General features: G+C 41.1%; 1 protein-coding gene across 1 annotated transcript in view; it reads right to left on the bottom strand.

Annotated features, from left to right (window-relative positions):
• LOC126335440 (protein FAN-like) overlaps positions 1-22,190 on the bottom strand; it is a 185,014-nt gene that overhangs the window by 142,631 nt on the left and 20,193 nt on the right. Inside the window, exons 2-4 of the mRNA XM_049998722.1 lie at positions 12,268-12,501; positions 7,792-7,885; positions 7,589-7,702 (exon numbers count right to left, since the gene is read on the bottom strand). Of these exons, the coding sequence (XP_049854679.1) occupies positions 7,589-7,702; positions 7,792-7,885; positions 12,268-12,501 (442 nt within the window). The remainder of the gene's footprint in view (positions 1-7,588; positions 7,703-7,791; positions 7,886-12,267; positions 12,502-22,190) is intronic.

Below are 22,190 nucleotides of genomic sequence, written 5' to 3'. Positions count from 1 at the left end.
ACAGCGCAGAACACAAAGTTTTTGTTTGATGAAATCTGCACCGAGCAGTGGTAAGAACCAGAGCAAGCAGGACAGTGTCACCACACCAGGGCAAGAATGGTGTTATGAGCAATGTGACCGGGAGCAGGGTAACAGTGCAATAAATGCACCCAAGAGCCTTATAAATAGCTGTGAATTTTGAGGCCACTACACTAGACTAGGTGAGAAACAACTGGGCTCCACCAGCTGCAGCAGTGGGTTCTGGACTGCGTGTGGATGACCACCTCCCACATTAAGTTTACCTTGTGGGACTCAGTGCTGCTGACCTGCCTCTGTCAAACTCCTGCCAGAGGGCAGACGGTCATGTCCCGAGCACGGCAGTTTTCACTCATCGCTACGGTAGACACGAGCTGGGCCTGAGTCACCAAGGTGCAAATGCTCTGCTGTGGAACACAGTTACAACACAAAAAGGACTAATATCAGGGCCTGGCCAACTGAAGAGGTCCAGGATTGCTGGCGGGCTGATGTCAGCACCACATAGCGATGATGTGTGTATATCTTTGCTTGGGCAGAAGCCAGCCATACATTGGCTATCACTGCCTGCCATGCTGGAGTGGGATGTATCTGCCTCTCACTGTCTATGACGAGATGTGTAATGGAAGTCTAGTGAAATATGGAGTGATGCCTGTAATCAGTGTCACCTCCTACAGAGAGTGTCAGGAGTTGCAACCAGTGCACCGACCCATGCAGCGTGATATCCAAATAGCTATGGTATCTTCATTGTGGTCATGTGTGTGAGAGTTGTGCTTGTGTGAATGTGTGGGATTTGGTCTGTTTTGTTTTAAGCCACAAAAACAACTAGCATCACATGCACCCATGTCAAAACTGTAGAACACGAATACAAAGAGAAGAGTTAAAAATGATTACATGTTAATCCCAATCAATGGAAGAGAAGATAGCTAAAAGCAGGTACATGGAGAAAGGTCTATAAAATATGCCATAGAGAAGCAGAGGTCCTGGACCGCCATATTACTGAGACAGATAAAAAGTAAAACGTGGTCGACGGCACGCTAAAATGGCCGGTAACTCAGATGGTAAACACAAATGAGACACTAAGTGGTTCAAAAAAGGGCATTCCATCAGGATATGGTGGACTGTTAAAGGTTGAGGACAGTGAGCACAAAATGGTGGGGGATCACAACTTAACAAATGGTGATGCTAAAAACAATGCCCGATGTGTAACATAGCTAAAACGATCTCCTCATGGCAAGAGGGCCAAGAGGAGGTTGTCCAAGCTCTTGGGAGAGGCATAATAACCCAGAGCTCATTCCCATGAAGGGAGGGCCAGCGGTGATGCCAATGATGCCAAAGTGACACCACCTGTTGACAGACAGCAACATAGAGATCATCAGAGGGAGTGTAAGAAGTAGTGGGCTAAGGTACAGAACTGCAGCCTTGGCAGCAGCATTAACATCCTTGTTTCCTATCAGGCCGACATGACCAGAAACCCATATAAACAATACAGTGGCTCCATCAAGAGTGAGCAAGTGACAGCTTTCCAGGACCAGTTGCACTAAGGGATGAATGGTTTACAGTACACATAGGCTTTGTAGGGCACTGAAAGAGTTTGAGTAGATGACGCAATTGAAAAAGCCTGTGTCACCAGATGTACTCCGTGGCCTGATACAGGGCCAAGAGCTCTATAATAAATAGTGAGCAGTGTTCCGGAAGCTGATACTGAAAAACATTGGTGCCAATGACGAAGGCACACCTGATATCAGAGTTAAGTCGGAGAGCCATCAGTGTGCACAAAGGTACTGTCACAAAGTTCCTTGTGAAGGTAATAAAACTGAAGACAGCAAACAGGGAAGGGGCAGGTAGCATGAAATTAAGCCGCCAGAGCACGAGCTGAAAGCGAACTCCAGGAGGTAACAGAGAAGAGGGATGTGTCCCTTACTGGCGATGATAGGAGTCATCAAGGAAGGTATAGGATGTGTGGCCATGCGCAGCAGACAAACAGCATGCATATCTGCTGAGGGGAAAGTCACGGCGGTAGGACACTGGTAGTTTGGTAGCTTCTGCGTACAGACTCTCAACCAGGCTAGTGTAAAATGTACCATTGGACAACAGATGCCATGATGGATAGTACTGAGACGGCATAAGAAGGATGGATATGCAGATGCATAAACAAAACACCTTAGTGTAGTTTTGAATGGATAAGGGACCAGTACAAATGGAGGAAGTATGACTCAGGACACGTAGGACACTGAAGGCCGCGTACAGCGGGCCGCTGCGTAAGACACTTGGGAGGACCAAGAAAGTTTTCTATTGAGCATGAGCCCCAGGAATGTCATAGTTTCAATGAATGGAAGAGCAATAGGCCCAAGATGTAAAGACAGTGGAAGAAACCAACTGTGTGGCCAGAAATTAATACAAACAATTTTGTCAGTGGACAAATGAAAGCCATTGTCGCTGCTCCAACAGTACAGATGACCAAGGCATCGCTGAAGACGCCACTCAATGAGACAGGTCTGTAGAGAACTGCAACAGATGGCAAAAATATCAATAAAAAGGGACCTGGAGATGCCAAGTGAGAGACAGGCCATTATAGAGTCAATGATGATAGCAAAGAGGACAACACTCACGATAGAACTCCGAGGGACACCGTTTTCCTGGATAAAGATGTCTGACAAGGCAGAACTCGCAAGTACCTTGAAAACTTGGACTTTTAAAAGATCCTGAAGGAAACGGGGCATGCAGCAATGGAAGCTCCACACATAGAGAGTACAGACGATACCAGTCCTCCAACAGATGTCATAGGGATTTCTCCAAGAAACCATTCATGACATGGATTGATAAGGTGACGAGATGGTCAACTGCAGATCAGCACACTCTAAATCCGCACTGTGCAGTGGGTAAATTGACAGATTGGAGCCAATATGCCACTCTGCATGAATTGTGCATTCTATCACCTTGCAAAAACAGCTGGTGAGAGAAATGGGGTGGTAGATAAAAGGAAGGTGTCTGTCTTACCAGGCATAGGAATGGGTATGACAGTGGCTTCACACCAGCATCTGGGAGATGTGCCCTTTGCCCAGATGCGGTTGTACATATGAAGGAGAAAGTGCTTGCTCATAAGAGGAAGGTGCTGCAACATCTGAATGTGAACATCATCTGGTCCTGGGGTGGAGGATAAGGATGAAGTGAGAGCATGACCTAGCTCCCTCATACTAAAGGCGGCACAGCAGTACTGATGATTCTGAGAAGAGAGGGGTATCTCTCAAGCTTTCTTCACTCATTTCCGATGGAGGAAGTCAGGGTGATAGGAGGAGGAGCTCAAAATCTCTGCAAAATGGGGGCCCAAGGTGTTGGAGATAGCAACAGGGTCCACTATGACATCGTGTATGTCAGGCCGGAAATTGGGGAATGGACCTTGGTCCCAGAGAGCAGTCAGACGTTGGCCCATATGACAGAAGAGAACTGTTAAAAGAACTAGTAAATGAAATCCAGCTAGCTTTTTTGTTATTCCGAGGAGCACGATAACACTATGCATGCAACCATTTATAATGAATGCAGTTTGTCATCGTAGTATGACGGTTAAAAATATGGAAAGCACGTCGCCGTGCATGAATGGCATCATGGCATGTATCAGTCCACCAAGGGACCAGAACATGGCAAGGTAAAGAAGAAGCGGGAGGAATGGAATGTTCTGCAGTAGTAAGCATAACGTTTTTAAGATATTCTACATGGTCATCACAGCTGACAAAATGTTGTTGTCAAAGGTCACAAGGGAGGAGTTAAGCCTCCAGTTAGCCTTACAAAGCTGCCATTTGGGTGTGCACATAGGTGGGGTAAGAGTAAGCAATCGGATGGCACATGGGAAATGGTCCCTCGAGTGTGTGTCAGAGAGAACGGACCACTCGAGATGATGGGCAAGCTGGGCAGTGAAAAAGGAGAGGTCTGAATGGGAATAGGTGAGAGTGGAGTCTGAAAGGAACATGGTTGCTCCTGTGTTAAGGTGACTGAGAATGTCAGCCAAGATGGCACCTCGCTGATAGATTCTGGGAGAGCCCCACAGGGGATGGTGCACATTGAAGTCACTGAGCAGCAGAAATGGGTGAGGCAGTTGCCCAATAAGCTGGAGAAAGTCTGCCAGGGTGACACCAGATGACGGAGGGATGTAAATGGTATAAAGACAAAAGATCAAGTGAGGAACGAAAATGTGGACCGCAATAGCTTTGAGCCGGGTAGTCAGGGAGATGGGCTGACTATGATCATCATCCTTGATAAGCAGCATGACCCCTCCCCCTTGAGACGAAATGCCATCCTTGGGGTGAAGGTCAAAGTGGACCGGGAAGAAATGCGAGAACTCAAAGCGGCTGAGGACACAATTTTGTTTCCTGGAGGCAGAGTACAAGAGGATGCTCCAAATTCTAAGAGCAGCCATAAGTCTTCTTTGTTGGATCGAAGGCCATGAACATTCTACTGGAGGAGAGCCATGATGAGGAAAAAATGGAGAGGTGTCACCTCAGCGGCTGCTGAGTGCCAGTCTTTGAAGACTCACTGTTACGAGGCACGGGGGCAGGAGGAGCCTGCTGCACGAGGTCAACAGAGACATCGGCATTCTCCCTCTTTCATTCTGTGGAGCACAGGGCACAAAAACGGTTGGTGGTGTGCATCTGTGACATGGAGGTCAGCCAAGCGAGGTTATCATGTGGTTACAACATCGAAGAGGATCTCCAAGTCAGCAAAGGAAAAGACTTTTTGTTTGATTTCTTGGAACCTTTCCAGTTGCCAGAGGATGACTCAGATGTTTTTTGGCTGTGGAGACATAGGAAGTATTCGCAAGAGTATTCCTTCTATCCTTTCTGGTCTGCTGGTTGTGCAGCAGGTGACTTCATCCGATGAGGCATAAGTTCGGTGGCTTGTTGCACCACTGGAGGAGGAAACGTGGACACTACCAAGGCGCTGGGTGATTTCACAACCGTGATGCTAAATTTGAGGCCACATGTCTGCATGGCCATGTCTTTCGTGGAGCAAGATGTAGCAAGAACAGTAAGTACTGTAGGTACCAGATGGTAGACCGCAGTGTTTCCAACTAGTCAACAACTTGCAAGTGATTGGGTAAGGCACTTTTTCCTTCACCCGGTCTCTTGGACAGCCCGCTCATTGAGATTCTCGGGAGGTGAGGGCATAGTTTCCCTTGCAGTTGATACAGTGAGGAGAAGGAGGTGGACAATTGCCCTTGTGAGCATCCCTACCACAGGTTACACATTTGGCCAGGTGTTGACAGGATTCTCGAGTGTGATTGTAATGATGACACTGGTAGCAGCGCATCAGGTTTGGAATGTACAGTCATACTGTGATAACTTTGATCTCTGATGGAAGGAATCCTCTACCACAAGTGAGAAAAAGAATGCATGTGGGCACTAAGGATGCATGTACTTTTTTCACCACCCGATGGACTGCAATGACACCCTGATTAGAGGTACATTTGGATTTCTATCTCAGTCAGACCTCCAAGCAGCCTAGTGTAAATAACACCACGGGAAGAATTAAGCATCCGATGGACCTCATCGGCACGAAAAGGGTAGATGTGGAGGAGCGAAGCTGCAAGCAGTTTTTGTGCTTGAGAATCAGTAGTAGTCTCCAAAAGCAAAGCGCCATTGTGTAAATGAGAGCAGAATTTCACAGGGCCAGCAACTGCATCAATTCCTTCCTGAAAAATAAATAGACTGACTGTGACTGATCGTCTTCAGTACATGAAACCACAAGAAACCATGGTGCAGCTGGGAAGGCCTTTGATTTGTTAGCCTCATTCCATTTGTGTTTAGTAGACATAGACTGAGATGATTGCCAGTGTCTCCGATGGCACACTCCTTCCAAGTGGAAGCCCCCCCCCCCCCCCCCCCCCTCAGAAAGGAGTCCACCTGCCTTATGTGAGTGTTCGTACCTCAGGTCACACCTACCGAAAACCTGACAGACACAATCGGTAATTAAGGATGGTAGCAGCTAGGCAATCACCCCTCCCTGGCTCTGGTCTTTACCATGGGGTACGTGCAAATCTTAACTGTCAACCCAAGTCTGAGAATTACACACTACCCAATCACCTGTTGCACGTCAGATTCTTGGGCTGTTCTTCAGGAGTGCACAGGGAGAAAAAGATGAACCTCAAACGCCAAAGTGGAGGAAGGGTAGGAGAAGGGGAATGAAAAAAGAAAGAAGGGACAAAAGACAATGGAGAGACTGTTCTGATATCAGAGACTAAATATGCAGAACACATTTCCAGCAACATCTCAGATGTTCCCCAAGAGAGGGGATAAAGAATAGCAAGAGGATATACATGCAGCACGGAAACAAAAAGGTGCTGGAAAGGCTGGGGCCTTGTGGTAGCCAAGCACAAAACCGCCAAAGAGTGGCAAGACCCCTGGGTGCTGGAAGTGTGTGTATTGTCTACTTTAGAAAAAGGCTTGTTTAACAGTCTTTTTGTTGTGCCTGCCTGCGACTAAACATCTTGATATATAGTGAGTTGCAATCGTCCTTTACATAATACTGTCATCATTCCACCCTGGATTTTCCATTGTTTGATTTTGTGAATAATAATTTAGGATGAGGAATTGGATTTGTTGAAATAACAGAGTCTAGAGATAGATTTAGCTGTTGTGAACCTTGTTACACCCTTTTCTGATATGTCGTCCAAAGATGTGTTGCATTTGTGGAGGATCTCCTGCCATCAGCTGACACAGGGGGTTGGTCAAACAAATAGTTATTGCAAACAGCAAGACTGCACACTGTCAGATATATGTACAGTATTTAACAAAAATTCTGAATATAGCAGGTGAATTAAATAAAAACTTAGTTTACACAGGAATTCATATAACATTCTTAGAAAATGGCTTTCTAAGATTACTGATTGAAAAAACCTTTGTGATACTGACAAGCGGGGGACTGAGTCAACAATTAAATTGCTGAACACTAAGGACTCTCATGGACAATATGTAATATCCAGGACACTAAAGTACTATGCTGCAGATGTTAAGCCCTTAAATTACCCACATTTGTAATTTTCGCTTTAGGAATAGTCATTTTCTTCAATGACAAACTACTTCATAGTGAAATTGCTTTACAAAAAGGGACAACAGGATAATGTAGACAATTTTACATGTTTGTACTTCCTGTGTTACACTGTTGATTATACTAATATATACCCAGCAGCTGTTGTCTGCATAGGATATGTGCAAATTTTATTTTATTTATTATTTTCTGACATTAATTTCATGTACCGACATGTTCTGTCACCATGGAGAATTGTTCCTTAAGTTGGACCTATGGAACTAGACACGTAAAATAAAAAGAAGTACAAGCATTACACATGTTTGTGACAATCCATTAAGTTTGTAGGAGACATTCAGTTTGGATTCTTTTATAACAACAGTACTTTATGTATAAAACTTCCTTCATAATGGGCAAATTGTATTTTTGGGTTGTCTAAGACCATTAAAAAAATGTTTATGCGACATATGATTCTGGAGTATGTCCCCTTTGTGATACAAAACACATTTACAATTCTGCAGATGAAGTGCACAACTTCAAACTAAAATTAACTTACCATACTGTTCTGTTCAGCAGCTGGAAGGGTTGAAGCACGATGAAGTTGACAAATCTGCAGTAAACAATCACTCACTTTTGCATAATTGAGAAGAAACAGGAACTGCCTTTTCTCCTGTAATAATAAGATTTCATTTTATTGGATTTACAAAATATATATGCATATCAAAATGTATCAGTACTTTGCTCTTGTATTTGACTCACATTTTTGAATGTATATGGTGCCAAGATATTTCTTTCCAGCATTTCTATATACTGATTGCATTCAATCACAATAACATTATTCTGTGCTGATATCCTGTAAACATACAAAATTATTTTTCAGCAACAAGTAACCATTTAAACACACACACACACACACACACACACACACACACACACACACACACACACACAATAGTGGCAAGCAGAAGCTTTTATTTCATTAATGAGACATTCTCAGTGCAGAGAAGACCTATAAATTGATAGAAGTATGGAATTTTACATCATTTTACATTACCAATGGTACTATTTATTTAATTAATAAGAGAAGTGACAATTTTAATATTATGATAGCTTTTAGCAGTTAATGTTCTCTTTTATGAAATGGAATGAAGTTCTACTTGAGAGACACAATTACACAGCAGACAATTACAGTCAGAAGCCTGAAGACAGTCAGGACAAAAGTCATGAAAAATGATCATAACTAAAGCAAACAGAAAGCTACTTTTGAACATAATGAATAACAACAAGGCAACATACAGGTACAATTATTCGCTAATACTGGGCTGTCACAAACTGAAATTCAATTCTTCTGGAGGTACAGTCAAAGATAAGTGAAGATTGGAGAAAATGAAGATGATGATGAAGGCTCCCCCCCCCCCCCCTCTCTCTCTCTCTCTCTCTCTCTCTCTCTCTCTCTCTCTCTCTCTCCTCCACATGATAAGAAGTAGATATAAATGTTGTGATAAAGGTGGGGGGAGGGTGGGGGTGGAACTGAGAGGCCGAGGCAAGAGAGGGAAAAGAGGTGAGGGTGGGAGGTGCCAGTTTATGAAGATCATTACAGGGGAAGCACAGTTTCAGATTGGATCCGCAGCTAGCTATGGCCTTCACAGAGAAATCATTCTGTCATTTGCTCAGTTGCTTTAAGACTGAGAGAAGAGGAGGAGAAATTATGAAGATAAGGTTCAATGCAGCTAGCAAATGGGAGGAACTGTATAGCTAATGGATGAGGAGAGGGCAGGTTTAGGAAAACACAAAAGCTTCCTCCTTGAAGGAATTTTACACATAATGAAAAGCATAAATAAATTTAATCATTTTAAAGATATCCAATAATCCTATAAAACTGAGATCATATTCCAAATAAAATGTGCCACACAACTCGTGTGTGATCTAGTGGCAAAGCCATTTACTTCTCTCTCTCTCTCTCTCTCTCTCTCTCTCTCTCTCTCTCTCTCTCACACACACACACACAGCCAGACCCCCCCCCCCCCCCCCCCACACACACACACACAAATTAATTTCATTGAATCAGCATTGTAGCTCAATTGGGTTCGTATCAATTGTATCAAATGGTGTGGACAAGTGGAGACAGGAGGTAGATAGTGGGAAGGAGGGTTGGAGAGAAGTGCTATATCCACAAATAGCCAGATATCAGTGCACACATCAGAACCCAGGAATGAAAGACCAGAAGCTGTAAGACAGAACGACCACCTGTGGAAGGAAGCATGGCTCCAAATCGTAGCTGAGCTAAACAGCTGACAGAGCACAGGACCCAGACAAGGGCAAGACCAAAGCAACCTATGTGAATATTGTCATGCAAAGTGGAAACTTTCATCACAAGAGTGTCAACAAGCCAGAGTAGAGAGAGAGAGAGAGAGAGAGAGAGAGAGAGAGAGAGAGAGAGAGAGAGAGTCCCAATTGCGACCAGAGAGCAAAACCAAGGGCCAAGTGAAGTGGTTATCCAATAGTCCACAATAAAGCAATGATGATAACCAACAATATCAGATGCGAGTACAGAAATGACTGACCACTCGCTAGGTGGCTGTACGAGGTGCATTCAAGTTCTAAGGCCTCCGATTTTTTTTCTAATTAACTACTCACCCGAAATCGATGAAACTGGCGTTACTTCTCGACGTAATCGCCCTGCAGATGTACACATCTTTCACAATGCTGACGCCATGATTCCATGGCAGCAGCGAAGGCTTCTTTAGGAGTCTGCTTTGACCACTGGAAAATCGCTGAGGCAACAGCAGCACGGCTGGTGACTGTGCGGCCACGGAGAGTGTCTTTCATTGTTGGAAAAAGCCAGAAGTCACTAGGAGCCAGGCCAGGTGAGTAGGGAGCATGAGGAATCACTTCAAAGTTGTTATCACGAAGAAACTGTTGCGTAACGTTAGTTCGATGTGGGGGTGCGTTGTCTTGGTGAAACAGCACACACGCAGCCTTTCCCTGACGTTTTTGTTGCAGTGCAGGAAGGAATTTGTTCTTCAAAACATTTTCGTAGGATGCACCTGTTACCGTAGTGCCCTTTGGAACACAATGGGTAAGGATTACACCCTCGCTGTCCCAGAACATGGGCACCATCATTTTTTTCACACTGGCGGTTACCCGAAATTTTTTTGGTGGCAGTGAATCTGTGTGCATCCATTGAGCTGACTGGCGCTTTGTTTCTGGATTGAAAAATGGCATCCACGTCTCATCCATTGTCACAACCGACGAAAAGAAAGTCCCATTCATGCTGTCGTTGCGCGTCAACATTGCTTGGCAACATGCCACTCGGGCAGCCATGTGGTCATCCGTCAGCATTCGTGGCACCCACCTGGATGACACTTTTCGCATTTTCAGGTTGTCATGCAGGATTGTGTGCACAGAACCCACAGAAATGCCAACTCTGGAGGTGATCTGTTCAAAAGTCATTCGGCAATCCCCCAAAACAATTCTCTCCACTTTCTCAATCATGTTGTCAGACCGGCTTGTGCGAGCCCAAGGTTGTTTCGGTTTGTTGTCACACGATGTTCTTCTTTAAACTGTCACACCCACGAACGCACTTTCGACACATCCATAACTCCATCACCACATGTCTCCTTCAACTGTCGACGAATTTCAATTTGTTTCACACCATGCAAATTCAGAAAACGAATGATTGCACACTGTTCAAGTAAGGAAAACGTTGCCATTTTAAGTATTTAAAACAGTTCTCATTCTTGCCTCTGGCGGTAAAATTCCATCTGCCGTACGGTGCTGCCATCTCTGGGACGTATTGACAATGAACGTGGCCTCATTTTAAAACAATGCGCATGTTTCTATCTCTTTCCAGTCCGGAGAAAAAAAATCGGAGGCCTTAGAACTTGAATGCACCTCGTATTTATATTAGCCGCGAGGCCAGTGTATTCACATGGCAAGATAAGTAACGCACTCATGCTCACGCACAGTGCTGCACTGAGACTGTGCCCTCTAATGGACATCGAGGTCAATTGGCAGAGGTGAGCATTGAACTTACGCAGAGATGGATACCAGAGGAAGTGTGCCTGACAGATTTGAAGGAGAGGCAGAAATTGCACAGCATAGCAATGTGACTTTGGTGGGCTAGCTCTAGATAAGGCAATTGCTTGGACCACACAATAATGTGAATGAATTGAATGTTTAGGGGAGACAGATGCTAATGGATATCAAGGCTAAGAGGACTGCAGGATTGGAGGGAAGGAGCCAGGTGGCTTGGGTTTCAAAACAGCAAATAGAGTTAGGTGGAAAACCCTGCTCTTGGTCACAGTTTAGTGTTGGTCAGTCATTCAGGTGGACAGCTGGTTGGTGGTCAAGCCCACGTAAAAGGTTGTGCAAAAGGCAGTATGGCCTTATGTGGTTATAGTAGGGGACATGTGTTTGTAAACTAGATATGAAACTTAAGGCCTGTCTGTGAAGGTCTTAGTAAGACATAAGGGGTTGCTCAACATTGCAGATGTGCTGTCAATGGGTGGTTTGACTCTATGGGAGAGACTTTTTACTGTGGAAGTATCAATATGCAGGTAATGTCAGTGTTTAGTGAGCTCGATATGGACAGAGGTTTTTAAGGACCCATCAACAAAGTGGAGATCAACAACAAGAAGGTGTCATGCTGGGCTGAGGAGAAACAAGAGAGAAGGTGTTGAGACAGTGGCAAGACGAGCACAGAGTGTCTTGGTCCTGTGTCCAGATCATCAAGATATCGTCAATGAACTTTAACCAGACACGGGGTTCCCTTTCCTGGTTCACGTTCATTGGGTGTGTTTTATCTTCCAATTTCATACCACCAACACAGTCATATGGACATGTGAATGGTGCATAAATTATGGACTATGGAGCTGGAGCAACAGTTGTTTATCTTTCACTGCTCAAACTGCAGTTCCTAGCTACATCCTGGACCTATCTTGACTACGATGTATTCTGCACTACCCAGTTCTTCCAGTGAACATCCTACAATGGAAGAACTGGGTAGTGCAACAGTCATCACAGACATGCATTATCTAGGAGCTGGTTATCAATTTGGGCTCTGCACTTGAACGCAAATAGTTCATGGTCCAAAACGACTTGTGTTCTACTGTTAACAGTTGAACTGAGGTTATTACGGTTCGTGCTTTGTTATTTTGTGGAGCACTGTGTAATACAACGAACAGTGTCACAAGCAAAAAGAACAGCATGCTTCTCTCTAAATCACATACTTACTTAGAAAATACATTATTGTTCCACTCATCTATTTTGGTGCATTCTTTCAGAGGTACTTTTATGAGAGGCTTCATGATATCTTTAGGCTCAAAAACAATGGATTTGGAACACATCTTAAGACGGCCAATATCTTTTCTGGTTTCAATTTCTACTTCACTTGCATCAGAATGAAACATATATGCACTGAAGTCTTCAAAATATATTTCTCCTGGTTCCAAAAGAAGTAGCGAAAATCTGAAACATTCACAAAAACAGAACACACGAGACATTGTTAGATACTATTGCTTGTGAGTGTTACCCAAGTATTATTTAAAAGTAAATATATAAAAGAGGATATATTAGTTAATAAATGTGAGAGAAAATTTGTCTAGGGCAAGTCACTTTTTTTTGCAGATCTATTAAAAGAATAAATCATTGTACATTAGTAACATCAAGCTTTCCATTGCTAATACTTATCCTTCCACATTCCTTTATCTCATTTTAACTACTTTACACACACTGTTTCCTACTTCAGTTTTTCCGAAAAGTTTTAAAAATGCAGTTTCTAAACTGATATGAGGTCACATAAAGAGCCAACAATAGAACAGCATAAATTACATTTTGTGACTGAGGGACTGTTTATGTGGAATTTCCATGTTGTCTGTTCCAAAACACTAAGCACTGGAGTTTCTGAGTGGTCAGGAAAAGACTGGTTGTTGTTCTATAACAACATACCCTTTCATTCAATCCCCAGTCATTTTGTTTCTGGGTCTTATGTAACTCCAAGCTCATCCTTAGTCACAATGTAATTCAGATAGTCATTACCTTCTTCACAGTATCATATTAAACACAGTCAAGAATTTAATATTCAAAACTCTGCAAGGTTTTCTCTGAGAAAGCATGCAGTTCAGTGAACATACAGTTTGCATAAATTCATGCTACCTCGCAATTTTGTTGAATAGGAAATCTGTGAAGAAGGCACAGCTCTGTCATGGGAAATCAATATCACTTCTGTCTTCTACAGTCATCTGTAATTACAGACACTCATCCACTCAATTCCTCATCCTTCCCATTAGACAGCGCTTCACTGAATTGTTGTACATGTTGCCGTACTCACTGACTCCCTCTTGATCTGCTCACCACAGAAACCACAATTTTGGTAGTGAATGCCAGTGGGTAACAGTCCATGTTATTCAGAGACTACAAAACTGTGTACATTTCCCGTAGAGTAAGCATATAGATTCTCTTGTATATTACTCCAGTTCACTGTCAAGTGTCACTTGTCTGTCACCTCTAATAGTGATGTTTCTGTCATGCTGGCAGGTCTGATTACTTAGTGTACATGTACTATTTTATGAGAATTCCAAGATGAAACTACACAGTAGTTATGGGGTGAATACAGTTCTAATTGTGATCCAGGAATGTGTTTAAAGAGAACAAGTGATTACTTACACCTCCAGAATACTTGTCAAGTATCAGAAGACTTACTCTATGACTGACAAAATGTGTCTTGAATTTGATTGGACAATCAGTAGTTCACATGGTAGAAGTGTTGGCCAATTGTTGCAGGATCGACTAGGGTCAGTTTACTAGGTCACAAGCTTTTTTAAACCTAGTGCAAGTCTGGCTCAGGTGATAGAGGGTGTAGGTTCACTTTGTAGACTTCACAAAGGAAGACACCATGGTAATAGACGATGGGGCGGGCAACAGCATAGATAGGAACCCTAGTTATTCAAACGAGAGTGACCTGGTAAAGCTAGCTTCAGCAAAGAGACATACTGGTGTTACGATTGTGTCTGTTCTGAGGTGCCATGACTGGCCTCATTTAAACTCTTCTGTCAGGAGAGTTAATTTAGAGGTGGAACGGCTGCTTGGATCAGATATCGGGTCTCATATCGGTGTGGTTCGTGTTGACCCTATCAGCAGGTGGGGCTATACTAGGCATGGCCTTCACCTCAACAGGAAAGGGAAGGGAAAACTGTCTGGGCTAATAGCAAATAACTTAAGGGGAGGCACTGTCACAAGTGGTAAAGTACCAGTGGTTACAAGTGACAGATCAGCAGTTTTTTAGGGTTGGGAGGGCAGAAACAAAAGATGTTCAGAGACAGGCTGAAAATGACATTCACAATGATAAAATAGGCAGCCAGAAAGCAAATTTTAATCTACAAAATCCATGCAGACAGCCTCTGATTGAAACTAAAGATACTCAAAAATTGGCAGGAAAATTAGGTTCATCCAGTTGTAATTCAATCAGTGCACAAATCAGTTATCACTATTGCATCAGATTATCTGAGGACTAAGAGGTAAGCTTAATGAGTTGCTTACTTGCGTTGAAGAATCAGAGCTGGGCAAACCAGTTGATATAATCTGCCTCTTTGGACATCATATGACCACTGGTATAGATACATTAAAAGTTACAGGGTTCAAGTTAGCTTCTTATTTCTGTACAGAAAATATGGAGAAAGGAAGAGTTGCCATATTTGTCAGAAACTGTTTTGATTTCAAGACCATTGAAATTAATAAATTTTGCTCAGAGCAGCACTTAGAAGCTTGTGCAACATAAGTAGTATTTCATAATAAGTCCTTTGTAATAGTAGGTATATACAGATCACCTTCAGCAAATTTTAACTTCTTCATAAAAAAATCACGAAGCTCTGCTGTCCCGTCTCATAGTAAAAAACAAGGAAATAGTGGTTCCTGGGGATTTTAATGTGGATTTATTGAAAAGCTCTGTCAGGGAACAATTACTGCAGTCAGTAACATTATCATTCAATTTAGTTCCTACTGTAAACTTTGCTATGAGGATATGTAAATGCTCTGAGACTGTTATTGATAATATCTTTGCAGACAAATCTAGGGGAAAAGTCATATCACAAAAGCAACAGTAAATGGGCTATCTGATCATGACATGCAGCATCTTGTGTTAAATGCTGAAAGTTGTCACGATAAAAAATCTATTAAATCTGGGTACAAGAGGGGTAATAAATAAGACAACAATTGAGAAATTCAGGAAACTGCTCAAAGAAATGGACTGGATAGATGTTTACAATACATCTGACTCAAATGGAAAATACAAAGCATTCATTCATTAATAGAGTTGCCTCCACTTTTCAAAATTGTTTTCCCCTAAAGGTAACTCAAATCACACAGAAGTCAAAAAATAAACTGTGGATTACACACACACACATGGATATGTGAAAGGATGTGGGTTTTAAGGGAGAGGGTAAGGAGTCATTCCAATCCCGGGAGCGGAAAGACTTCCCTTAGGGGAAAAAAAAGGACAGGTGTACACTCGCGCACACACACACACATGGATATTCTGTGGTATTCCCTTGCCAACTGAATTTATTATCGAGTTGTAATCCCGGAAATTTAACAGTCCACCTCTTTGATCTACATGTCTTCATATGTTATACTCATGCTGGAAGGAAATCTCTTACAGATTCTGAACTGCATATAGTGAGTCTTCTCAAAATTTAAAGACAGTGGATTAACTTTTAACCACTTATTAATGTCAGTGAAAATTTGTTTAGCAGCTATTTCTAAATCTGTACTTGACTTGCTACTTATTGCAATGTTTGTATGATCTGCAAACAAAACAAACTTAGTATCTGGCAATGTAACAGATGAGAGGTCATTAATGTACATAAGAAAAAGCGATGGATTCAAGATGGAACCTTGAGGAACACCACATGTAATTAATTCCCAGTCAGATGAAGACTGACTGCTTACTGCACAAGTGTTTCAAAACACCCCTCTTTGTTTCCTGTTGGACAAGACTTAAACCATTCCGCAACATTGCCGATGACACCATAATATTCTGATTTACTTAAGAGAGTGCTGTGGTTCACACAGTCAAAGGTTTTTGACAGATCACAGAAAATGCTAGTAGCCTCTAATTTATTACCTAACAAATTAACTACATTCTCATTGTAAGTGTAAATAGCATTCTCTATATCAGAACCACTCTGAAATCCAAACTGTAACTAGGACAATATATTATTTGCAGTCAGATGCTTAAGTAGGCACTTGAACACAACCGTTTTGAATATTTTTGAGAAAGCTGGCAAATGAAATTGGTCAATAGTTTGATGATATCTCTTTATCCCCCTTCTTGTAAAGAGGCTTAACTTCAACATATTTTAGCCAGTCTAGAAATGTTCCACTGATAAGAGATTGATTACACAAATAAATTAAGACAGAAGTCAACTCACATGAGCACTCTTAAATTAACTTTGTTGTTGATATGTTATTATACCCACTGGAATACTTAGATTATAAGGATTTTACAGTGTATGCTACTTCTTTGGGGGATGTGAGTGTCATTTCCATTTTACTGAAGGTATTTTTAAAGACTGGTCTCAGATACTCCATTCCACTGTTCACTGAATCTGATGACCCCAAGCTGTCAGTAAGTACTTGTTTAAGAGGTTTGCAACACTACATGCACTTGTTACCAAAGTCTCATTTATTTTTAGAGCTATCTGTTCCTTTTCCTTTTTGGCCCCACCTGTCTGTGTCTTCACAGTATCCCATACATTACCTAGTGTAATTATCTTTCTCTCATAATAAAGCTGCTTCAATTAAAATTTCTAGATTCTTTGCTTCAATATTTTGCGGTATTCTTTGTAATACATTACAATCCTAACATCAGAGCTGTTCCTAGATAGTACATACAGTCTCCTTTTTGTCCTACATGATATCTTTATTCCTTGTGTAATCCACAGTTTATTTTTTGACTTCTGTGTGATTTGAGTTACCTTTAGGGGAAAACAATTTTGAAAAGTGGAGGCAACTCTATTAATGAATGAATGCTTTGTATTTTCCATTTGAGTCAGATGTATTGTAAACATCTATCCAGTCCATTTCTTTGAGCAGTTTCCTGAATTTCTCAATTGTTGTCTTATTTATTACCCCTCTTGTACCCACATATCCATGTGTGTGTGTGTGCGCGAGTGTACACCTGTCCTTTTTTTTCCCCTAAGGGAAGTCTTTCCGCTCCCGGGATTGGAATGACTCCTTACCCTCTCCCTTAAAACCCACATCCTTTCATTTTTCCCTCTCCTTCCCTCTTTCCTGACGAAGCAACTGCCAGTTGCGAAAGCTCGTAATTCTGTGTGTGTGTTTGTGTGTTTTGTTCATGTGCCTGTCTGCCGGCGCTTTCCCGCTTGGTAAGTCTTGGAATCTTTGTTTTTAATATATTTTTCCCATGTGGAAGTTTCTTTCTGTTTTATTTACATTCTAATGTTTTATGTTATACTTTCTGACACATTCCACACCCACGAGACTCATCTCTATTTTTGGGTCTATGGAATAAAAACTGAAACTAATCTAAAAATCTAATCAATAAGTTCTGACTTTATTTATATAGCAGACCATACACTGTCTTTACCAAATACTCCCATGCATCACTGCACTAATGAACACTTCGCCTGAACAAAGGAGAAGGTTTAATGTTACTGAAGACTATAGTGGCTTTACAGAGGAAAAGATGTAAAGGAGATTTGAGATTAATTGAAGTATTGTATAAAAGAAATCATGACACAAAGGGATGGAAATGGTGGCTCATCATCCCAGCTTGTTTACCTGTAGCTACAACATCTGGCATTAACAAAGATCCTTGATAGGATCAGAAGTTCTCAGTCTTGTTTATGTATCTTTTGGTTATTCAACACCTCTACGATCTGATCAGTTGTTACCATTACTCCTTAAAGTATCTTTGTTCCTCCATGAGTCTCCAATGCCATACTTAAAAAGAATACCTTATAAGCCACTTCTAAAATTTATCACAATATCTGGACTCAAGGATTCCGGATAAAACTAATGTTCATATTATGCAGGTTTTTGCATTTTCAGTACATAAACTGCTAAGAGTGTTCAGTGAAATCAATAAAGTTGCATAAATGATTAAGATTAAACAGCAGATAAGAACAGCAGCTGAGTAGTACACATGAACATAAATCATGTAACACCTAACATATCTTTCATTTTGCCTGTTTTTGTTGTGGTGTTCAGTACAAAGACTGGTCTGATGCAGCTCTCCATGCTAATCTATCCTGTGCAAGTCTCTTCATCTCTGAATAACTACAGCGACTTACAACCTTCTGAATCTGCTTACTATATTCGTCTCTTGGTCTCCCTCTTATGATTTTTATGTCCCACACTTACCTTCAGTATTAAACTGATGATCCAATGATGTATCAGAATGTGTGTTATCAACCAATCCCTCCTCCTAATCAGGTTGTGCCACAAATTTCTTTTCGCCCCAGTTCTATTCAGTACCTTCTCATTAGTTACATGATTTACTCACCCAATCTTCAGCATTCTTCTGTAGCACCACATTTCAAAAGCTTCTATTCTCTTCTTGCCAAAACCAATTATTGCCCATGTTTCATTCCCATACATAACTACACCCCATACGAATATTTTCAGAAAATGACTTCCTGACACTTAAATCTAAACTCGATGTTGACAAATTTCTTTTCTTCAAAAATGCTTTTCTTGCCATTGCCAATCTACATTTTATATCCTCAGTTTTGCCATCATCAGTTATTTTGCTGTCAAATATCAAAACGCATCTACCACTTCAAGTGCCTCATTTGCAAAATGAATTCCGTCAGCATCACCTGATGTAATTCAACTACAGTCCACTATCTTTGTTTTGGTTTTGTGGATGTGCATCTTATGCCCTCTTTTTCATTTTGCCTATGATTCAGGATATCGGAATGAGGTTTTCAGCAAATGACAATATGCAGAGATTATTAATTTTGTTGTATGGTTAATCTTCTTCACAGTTGTGTCAACGAAGATGTCGAAGCAAGTATGTTTTTCTGAAATAGAATGACATACCTTTTTAGCACCATTCAAAAGCTCTTGAAGAGATAAATACAGTATATAACACTTGTTAATTTTGTAATTGAAAATTTTTGCAAAGGCACTGAGAAAAGTTGAAAAGCATGACAGCTGTAATTGGCTACTGTGGCGTTAGTAGTGTTAAGTGGGGCCCTCATGACAGGCTCCATCATTATATGTACTGAAAAGATAGCCCTGCACAACTAAGATAAAATGTATTTACTCTCGACCATACTTTATTTGGCATATGCATACAGTCAGATACTTATATCATCTCAGAAGGGGCTTGATAAAACTATTTCAAATGAGTATGTCCTCATATGTAAGTGAATCGCTTTTGTGGCAAAAATTGAATTTTTGCCACTTAGTTTTCCTTTTACGACTGCTCTGTGGCTACTTACTTGTCACTACTGAAATGGAGGCATTTCCCACCTGCCCATTCTCCTTAATGAAGATGGGTCATAGGAGATTCAAATGAAGGGGGTGGCAGGTTATTTACTGCAGCATTTCACCCTATCCAATGATCAGGACTGGTGATACTTTTGCTGAAAATCTCATTCCAATATCTTGAACTGTTCAAAAAACAAATGAGAAGTTACATATTATACATGTCACCATGCATATAATCTAATACTGATTCACATAATCCTCATACTTATGAATGTGGGTAGATCAGTACTAGTCACAATGTGTTGCTAGTTTACACTATTCAAGTAAATGCAGTGGCTTCTTCTGCCAGTTAGAGTATAATTTGACATGTTTCATATCTGTAAAGGTTATCCTTCATGATGGGATTTACAGAAAACTGCGTGTAATTAATTAATTAATTAATTGAAAGGAATGAGGTTTTTGAAGACTTTACTGTTAATATGAGCATGTAGGGCTAAACAGATAAACAATTATTGCAAGCAGCACATGAATCGGTACAGCTACTTTTACTGACATGCACTGATAAAGCTACTTCTTGTAAATGGTTCTAAGAGCAACAAAAGAGGAGTTAGAAGTGTCACTGACAAACACAATGATCTTATCTTTTGCCCTTTCACAAATCAGTTTATTCTTCCTAGAGTACTTTAGCATCTTAGTACAAGTAACTAAGAGGACCAGAAGGACTGTCTTTTTAAGATGTATATAGTTATGTTTTGTCTGTGCCAGGATCTTTGGCCTCCTATAGTTCAAATTCCACCAAAGTATAAGTGTCATCTTTCAGAGATGTTTCTTGCTTAATCTATGTCAGAGGTAGCTGGTGTTTAAAATACAATAGTTTTACATCCTTATTCTTCATTTTCAACTTATTTTTGAGTGAATTTTCACCTTCTGTGATGAGGGAGTAATGGTTTTGCTGAGGATACATTATCTTTGCTCACTTCTATTTTGGCTGTTAGAGGCTGACAGACCCCTTTGATTGCTTAAGTTGTCTCCAAATCCATTACGAATTATCTTCACAATACAGCTTTGCATGCATATCTGCACATGCTATCTGTGGTTTCAATATTAATTATTTCTTTGCCTGTGTGATTCTTGAAATTTTCTGAGAGAAATGAGCAATCCACAAGGTTTTGGGATTGCAGCCAGATGATGTCAATGTCCTCTGCCTGACATCCAGGCAGCTATCTTCAAGTGAATTTTACACTGTACAATGCTGGTATGTATCACTAAGTGTACAGCAAAAATCATTGTAGTGGCACATACACATAAACAACGAGTGTCCTCTGTCGAGTTTAGCACCCTCTGTTGAATATCGCTCAATCAGAGGGAGCACAGGCGCACTCACAGAAGTGAAATTGCATACATGTTCTCTGTAGAATTGTGGGTCAATCAAGTTAAAATTTAATTTAGTTAGCCTTTCCCTCTCATCTTGTTCGGTAAGTCTCCCCGACATGCGACTGTGGGTGACTTTTCCAAAATCTACCACTTTTCCTAGACCTCTCCAGTGCTTTTTCTTCACTGCTCTTTCTTCCCCTTCAACCCTTCTGCCTGAAGGAGGAGCCACTGGGTCCAAAAGCTTGCCCAATTATAACCTTCTTTTATGTGTGTGTTCTACTGCCACTTGGTGAGTAGATTTTTTATCTATTCAATTACATTAATTTAGTTAATTACTTACATTTTCCATGGATAATTCTGCATGACGGAACATACTGAAGTGGAATGAGTCATTTTACATTTACATCACAAAGTAATTTGTGCATTCTGAATATTTCTATTTTTTTTCCAAAAATAAAAGATACAAAGATGTGAATCACTATCTTTCACAAATTACAGTAACAGATATTCTTCTTTGGAATAGAAGGAGTTGTCAAGAAGAAACTCTCTCAGTTTTTTATCAAGTTTTACTTTGCTGGCTGTGAGACATTTTATATCACTGGGTAAGTAATCAAAAATTTTTGTGACAGCATTGTGCACCCATTTTTGTGCTAAAGACAATCTTAATGTACACTTTCTCTTCTGGTATTGTAATTATGTACTTCATTGTTCCTCTTGAACTGTAGTGGATCATTGTCCATACCACCGAGCACAAACACCAATTGTTAGGTTACTAGTGCGAACAGGCAGCTTCAACATGAAACAGAAGATGAGGATGAGGACAAAGACTGCAACTGGCGCAGCACACAAAAAAAGGTGTGACACTAATCAGTCCACATGGTGACACAAGACGTATTTCCAAGGAACGTGGAATCAGCCAGAGGAGTGTCATTCACATCTCTCATTGGCATAAATTCTGCTCTTACGACTACATCAGGCACTCGGAGGACGTGGTTTCAAAAGTCATATACAACTTTGTTGGTTTGCTCTGCAGTGTCTGGGAGATATTTTTACCAAAATGTGTTTCTTACCAATGACGCAACTATTATGACCTACAATAAAGTAAATTTAGATAACATGCACAACTGGGCAGTTGCAAATCACCACTGGCTTATCAGATATAATACCAACAACCGTGGAGTGTTAACATATGACGTGACATTGTAAGAAATTCTATTGTGGGGGCCTTAATTCAGTCAAAGCATATTAAATGGAAATACATACACACACTTTCTTACAAACATCCTACCTGTTCTTCTAGAAGAGCTACCATTGGATAAGCGACAGCG

This window comes from Schistocerca gregaria, chromosome 2 (assembly GCF_023897955.1).
Source record: "Schistocerca gregaria isolate iqSchGreg1 chromosome 2, iqSchGreg1.2, whole genome shotgun sequence".
NCBI lineage: Eukaryota > Metazoa > Arthropoda > Insecta > Orthoptera > Acrididae > Schistocerca > Schistocerca gregaria.
The sequence above is the reverse complement of the archived record's forward strand: the minus strand, read 5'-3'. Positions and strand labels throughout refer to the sequence as shown.